This window comes from Pleurodeles waltl, chromosome 12 (assembly GCF_031143425.1).
Source record: "Pleurodeles waltl isolate 20211129_DDA chromosome 12, aPleWal1.hap1.20221129, whole genome shotgun sequence".
NCBI lineage: Eukaryota > Metazoa > Chordata > Amphibia > Caudata > Salamandridae > Pleurodeles > Pleurodeles waltl.
This window is the reverse complement of record NC_090451.1, coordinates 383,172,722-383,179,737: the sequence shown is the minus strand read 5'-3', so window position 1 is coordinate 383,179,737 and position 7,016 is coordinate 383,172,722. Positions and strand designations below refer to the sequence as shown.

At 44.4% G+C, this 7,016-nt stretch overlaps 1 protein-coding gene across 1 annotated transcript; it reads right to left on the bottom strand.

The window, feature by feature from the left end:
* Window positions 1-3,080: 3,080 nt before the first annotated feature.
* On the bottom strand, window positions 3,081-6,316 carry LOC138267616 (sortilin-like). The gene is made up of 2 exons (XM_069216692.1): window positions 5,007-6,316; window positions 3,081-4,357 (listed from the first exon to the last, which is right to left on the bottom strand). Exons 1-2 carry the CDS (start codon window positions 5,530-5,532, stop codon window positions 3,909-3,911), a joined length of 975 nt encoding a protein of 324 aa, XP_069072793.1. The 5' UTR covers window positions 5,533-6,316; the 3' UTR covers window positions 3,081-3,908.
* Window positions 6,317-7,016: the final 700 nt, after the last annotated feature.

Below are 7,016 nucleotides of genomic sequence, written 5' to 3'. Positions count from 1 at the left end.
CGCACAATCATGGCTGAAAAAGTTCAATTTCCAGATGCATTTAGCTCAAGAGTTTTGGGGCCGAGTACATCAGCTTCTGAAGCGATGTAATTTATTGTTTGAAAAACAATCAGTTAAAACTATTCATTGTGGCTGGGTAGTCTCCCTAGGCATCTACCAATTCAGATGCAGACTGGGAAGACATGAGGCCCTCTTCAGAGGAAAGCAGAATCATAACATTAGGTTTGTTTCAGTTACAGAGAGGAGGCTTTTACCTTTCCATCTACATTTTAAAGACTGTTATATTTCAACATATTTCTGTCACTAAATACTTGGATTTGAATTCCATCTAAACCACCTTACAACATTGGCAGTTTAGCACTGTTCAACTCACCAGTGCCACATTTATTGAGCAACCCAGGAGAAATAAAGTACCAATCCCCTGAACAGGATGAGGAAATGTAAAAACCAAAGACATATTATTAGAACTAAAACCATAAAGAAACTATTCTCTGATGTAAAATTCACTATTACTTTAATTGAAAACATGACTATTCATGAATAGGTTAAGTAGTCATAGGTGGGAAGAAATAGGAGGGGGTGGCGGAACGGAGGATCTGTAGCTTTTAAAGAATATGCAGTGCCAAAGAAGTTTAAATGTTTTCTGATCATCCTCCCAAGTAGCGGAGACATCTCACGCTTGTGAACCCAAAGAACAGCTGCCTGTGATATGCTTCTTACAATTGGAACAAAACCCACAATGAACTTAAAGGGCCGATAAAATAATTTTCAGTCTTGTTCTACCACAGACCATATGAGGGACGTCACACCTCGGACTTCCAATGAAGCAAGACTAGTTAAAAGTCTACACGATAGGAAGGTAAAAATATTCCAAAAGTTCTAAGTGTTAGGCGAGTGTCCTTCACATAAACTCTTACCACTCAATCCACCCTCGTTAGGGAGTGCAAACACTTTTTGAGAATGAGGGAGAAAAGGTTTAGTGCAAACAGAATCCTAAAAACAGAAAAAACAGACAGACACTTTTGAAAGCCTCTGAAGATCATCAGTTAAACAAATACACTCTACCATCATTGGAAATCGGTACATGTGGTGGATGGAGGGTCTTCTATCTCAAATATTAAGGTCTACTGTTATGGATTATACAATAATCGTTTAACCAATTTCTAAGTCGTAATATTGTACCATCTGCAACCCTTGAAGCTCCAATTGTTGAGAATTTTGCACGTTGTAAATAAAACAATGAAAAGAAGGCCAGTCTATCAACTGGACCAGGTCCTATGAAGTAACAATAAAAAAAAGTGGACAGAATGGTAGTAAGCTTGAGTTTGCAATAAGCAGTAAGGGAATGGATTCTATTAGCATCCAGATTAAACTATTATGGATATACAGATAAGAGGACAGAGGTGAAGGAACAAAGGCAAATCCCGATGTAGTCGGATGAGGAAGTAAGTTGAGACCTAAATGACTGAATACTGCCATCAAAAAGATATCTTGTGAACTAAGACACACATTACCAATGCAGCAAGGTCAAAAAGAGACAGACTAGGAGACATACAGACAGCCAGACGAAGAGACTTGCATGACTCAACCACAGAGTCAAACTGGCAAAATAATACGTAGGGCCGAGTTCAAGGATCCAATTTATGTATCACTCTTCAATGTCAAGTTCCACATTCTCTTTTCTGTTTGCACTCACATCTTGTGCATAAATTGGTCGAATTATTTGGGCAGTATAGATGGGGAATTAATGCTTACTTTTTTCCAGGTACTCTCTGCCTCCACGCATGACAAATTCCATGGAACGGTAATAACATTAAGGGACTGTCCGTGCACTTCTCATTTCAGTAACTAAGAGAGCCTGGTGAAAACAGAGTACGGATCAAAGGCAAAGAAGATTGCTGCTATAAGGATGAAAATTCTACTAATGCATAGTGCCTTACATAACTGCAGAATAATCACTCTCCAACCCCTACACAGCTTATTTCCACTGCGTAGCCATCTACCCATCTATTTCTGAACACTGCATCATTACCATACGTTTTCTGTTTATGCTTAATGGGTGCTTATTGCTCCATTTGTTAACCCAACACCACACTCATGTTTAGTTATTTATATCTAGTTTAGTGTTCCATTTTGGTCAGTTAGGGTGCTCTCGACACCCAGACACATTTTTACTACCCACGTGAGGGAAGCTACATACCACAGATACTATGAAAATCAAATCAAGTTTGGTATGTGAAAACTTTCCCATTAATCAGCGCCTTTCAGAAGGTTTTTTTTATTTGTATCTCTAGCTTACATTGAACCTTCAAACCCCATTAAAAAAAACAACAGGTAATTTAGGATAGGCATATATTTCCAAACTAACTGAACAATAAATAAGAACAGATACAACGCCTGTAAGAAAAAGAAAACCGCTATTGTATTAGCAAACCTCAAATCACCATCTACCAAATTGTACCCCAAAGTATTCTTTCTCTCACACACCCACACACCTAAAAAACACGTAGACCAAACATTCCATCTTCATCAGTTGACAAAAGCTGTGTACATAACCATACAGATCTTAACCGCAAATTCATTCAAGAAACTCAGATCATTGCTGAGCATTAGGTGGACCTGAGTAAACTTCTGAGTGAGAGTTTTGGGTGGGTGTCAGTGCCTGAGCCTACCATACAGGTCTAAATGGACGCACTCTGAGCACTTCAAGAGACTATCAGAGCAACAACTGCTCAATTGCTCAGTGTCTGGAAAAAAACAGTCATGGATACTACTGAGCTCCGTCTGAAGGGTCATTGGAGGCTTCGGGTATTAAAGCATCACAAATGTCACAAGTCCCTCTACATCACCTACAAATTTTTATTCTACCTTTCTCCTTGGTTCAGTTTAATTCATGAATTTATAAAAATGAATTAAGTTAAGAAAACATCAAATATCAAAAAGTAAAACTCCAATGATTCCCTCACTGTAGTCCCAAGTCCCACAGACGCTTGCCTCATCATTAGTGAGCCACCTTACTTTCAAGTGTTTCTGGATGACTATTTTGAATCTGGAGGTGGTACCTGAATCTCACCCCCCCCCAAGTACTTCCCCCTTCACCTTCGCCTGTTCTCCGGCCAGGGGCAGCCAAGCTAGAAGGCATCTCCGTGGGAGTAACAGGTTCCCATTTAATGCCCCTCAAAAACGGATGGCATTGAATTAGATAGGCATTTAATTTCAGAGGCTTAAAATAAAAAATATTGGATTGAGATGCTCCATTTGCTTCCAAATCGTGTTCACTGGAGTAGTCTTCAGGTCTTGCAAGCTTCCAGGCAACACTATTCAAGGAGATCCTCATCCGAATCGTCGTGGTAACCAGTCTGTTTATTTACGTCAACAATACTTGTGTCCAGAGAGTCTGTTCCGGTTGCCTCTGCATGTTGCTGAAGAATTGAGTATCGATGGACCAAAAATCTGCCACCACAGACATATTTCTTCACGATCAGCACAGCAGCAACAACTGCAACCAGCAGCACGCCTACCACCGAGAGGATGACTAGGATGTTATTCTGAGAAACCGCAACCTTGGACTGCGCATTAGTTACAATGGCACTGGGCTGCAGAAGATCACTACTACATTTCGCTTTCAGGTTCTTCTCCTCCCTGCTTGGGTTAATGCCACCTGTACATCGGTCACCAGGTAGTTTACGATATCCTTTGGTTATCAGAAGCTCTTCTCGGCCAAAGAGGCAGAACTCCAAATCATGACCCTTTAGTTCTGGTTGCTCAATGCACTCAGATTGGTTCTCTACACGGAAAAAGCCAAAATCACAAAGGTAGTCTTCCAAAGTGCAGGCACATGTAGAGGGGTTTTTAGAAACACTGTAGTCCCGGCCGTTCTGACAGTAAGAGGTCTTGCGGAGCCTCCTCTATTGCTCCTCATAGCCCAGAAGGCAGCCGTCTGAGGGATCGGCAAGGTTACTGTAGTGAGCCAACCAGGAGATATAATCAGAGTCACCACAAGGTCTAGTCACTAGATCTTTGAAGTCGATGGTGTAGGAGACCCACTGGTGAGAGAAAAAGGAGTGGCTGTAGCCCCTGACACTAACAATCATTGCTTTTGCTCCAGGCTCGGTCGCTAGGCCAGTGAAGTAGATGGGCTCCTTAGAGAATGTGAAGTTAGACCAGCACTGACCCTCGTCTGTAGAGAACTTTATCAAACTGATGGGATCGACGCTCTTCTCAATTGCCACAATTATCCCACCAGAGTCCAAGATGGCGTAGTGATGGGGTCCCCTTAGAGTCTTGCTCCATGTATAACCTCCGTCATCAGATATGTACACATCTGGGCTCAATACAGAGATGGCATCACCAACACCTTAGTGGGAAGGGTATGCCCAGACGTGGGTCCCGTGCTTCCCATGCCACTGGATTCAAGCTAGCCTGGCTGATGAGGGGTGAAACCCCGAAACCGGTCCCAGGATGCTTGTTTCCGGTCCAGTGAGGACCTGGCTTGGCAGTTCGGTCTGGACTGTTCCCATGAGGAACAGGGTCAAGACTGATTTGCATATGGCTGGGTCCAAACTGGGGTGGCATGGTGAGCAAAAGAACGATGGATTAAACCCAGATCAATGACTGGGGGTGAGTGTTTGACAATGTTCAGCATTCCGTCCATCACTTGTTGTTTTTGCTTTGTCGCCCATAGTGGGAAGGGTATGCCCAGACGTGGGTCCCGTGCTTCCCATGCCACTGGATTCAAGCTAGCCTGGCTGATGAGGGGTGAAACCCCAAAACCGGTCCCAGGATGCTTGTTTCCGGTCCAGTGAGGACCTGGCTTGGCAGTTCGGTCTGGACTGTTCCCATGAGGAACAGGGTCAAGACTGATTTGCATATGGCTGGGTCCAAACTGGGGTGGCATGGTGAGCAAAAGAACGATGGATTAAACCCAGATCTATGACTGAGGGTGAGTGTTTGACAATGTTCAGCATTCCGTCCATCACTTGTTGTTTTTGCTTTATCACCAACACTGCCATGAGCTATGACTATCCCAACAGCTTCAGGTTCAGAGAGAGGAGGCATGGGGACATTCAGGTCCTGGGAGATGCTGTATGAAGCGTGAATGTGAAGAGAGCACTCATCCTTATTCTTAGCAGTGGAATCACAGGTACTGCACTCTGGCTTCCTCAGTGGGCTCCACTCCCCACCCCGGTCAAATGTGATCACAGACTGAATGGAGTTATCTTCTGAGAGCACACTGGTGATAAAGACCCCACGCAAAGAAGTCACATTGGTGAAATCAGTATCTCCCCTGGTGGCCGTATACAGGTGCCGCTCCAGGGACTTCGAGTAGAGGATACCTCTTTCATCTGAGGTGTAGATCGTGCCATAACCAGACTCCCCTTTCTCATCCACATGCATGAACACAATGTCATCATTAGCTGCAAGAATGGGGTAGAACTGTTCATGCCCCACTGCTGGCAATTGTGCCATGGTCCATGTGTCACTGTGATCCTGTGAGACGTGGATTCGTCGTGTATTTCCCTGTTCCGTCATCACTGATGCAAAGAGGAAGCGTGCACCTAGACCAAAGGAGTAAACCTGCGATCAAATGGACTTGAAGGTTTTACCCAGGTCTTTGGTTTGTTTCAATTCAAGAGCACCAACGTCTGCTTTGCAGGAACTGTTCACTGATGTTGTAAAGAAAATGGAATCATCAAGCCCCCATTTTGCCAGACAGACGTTCTTGTGGATTTCTTTCCACTCTGCCCCAAAGTCCTGAGAGATCCAGAGACTGTAAGTGGTGCTTAGGACAAGCAGGTAATCTTTCTTCGAGTGATGAAACAAGATCTGGGTTAGAGGGTAGAAAGGAAGGTTGGTCAAGGCAAATGATTTTGCAAAATTGTTAGATCTGAAGATCCGCCCATTCAGACTCCCTCCTGAGACATCTGCTGTTAGGATTACCGTGCCAGAGTTCTCAGGGCCAACAGCAATTCCAAACACGGTGCGGATAAAAGTGTTGTTGATAAGGGGAGTGATTTCATCAAAAGTCTTCCCAAAATCATTGCTGCGGTAGAGTTTGGACTGTGCGAAGCTCATTATCAAGAACGGCACTTGGAATGTGGTCAATACAAGAATTACCCCGGTGCCATCTCCAACCCACGACAGCGAGACTGAGCCACCCAAATCATCAAAGGTGCACCTGTGGGTGTTGTCCTTCAATTTTGCCACCTCGGTCTCCTGGACATCCAAATTCTCGTTGCAGAAATCACCGCTGTCTTGAGCTATGGCGACTCCTAACTGCAGCACAAGTAGAAATGCCCCCCAGGCACATAGTCTCGGGGGGGTCCGGTAACAGACTTATCATCTGTGATGCAATCTTGTGACTGACCCTGATCATCTGTCAGTATTTCTCAGGTGTCATCCCAAATTTGTTGATTAGTGTGGTTTTCATAGCAGTGTAGTGGGCCTGGACCCCCACCTCTAATGTGAGAAACTACCATCCAAGAACTCCTCTGGCACCTTGTGCACTCTTAGAGCCACTAAATAGATTGCAAACCATTTGTCTATGTCATCCCCTACCACATACCTGTGCCAAAAATCCTTGGGTATCTAGACTCTTGCTTCTGTAGAAGAACTGCAGGTATACTGCCAGTTTACTGTTGCTGGAACCCACTTGTTTTGCTCTGAGATTCAGCTCTCTGAGGTTGAGCTCATAGGTTAGTTACCTCTCCTCCATGGCCAGACTCCTGTCCTCTGGAGTGTGCTCTAATTTCGCACGCTCTAGCTTGAGCTTTTTGTCCTCCCTCCTGTCTATTAGCTCCTCTGGGGACAAATTCTTGGAGGAAACACTGCTCCCTGCTCTGGGAAACACCACGGCTTCTAGCACATTGTTACCCCCCTCTACAGTCAGTTCCAGAGCCATATCAGACTTCAGAATCAAGTCATCTTCCTCTTCAGGAATTTTCTACTTCTTTTCTGGGATGTCGTCCCCTGCAATCTGGGTTTTTGTCCAAGCTCTCAAGGCTTTCTGCAGCTCC

Bases quoted from the DNA above. Each gene is read 5' to 3' on its own strand.
- LOC138267616 (XM_069216692.1), bottom strand. From the start codon at position 5,532: ATGACGGAACAGGGAAATACACGACGAATCCACGTCTCACAGGATCAC. The intron at 4,358-5,006 runs GTGTTGGTGATA...CTTCCCACTAAG, and splicing joins GATAGTCATAGCTCATGGCA to GTGTTGGTGATGCCATCTCT.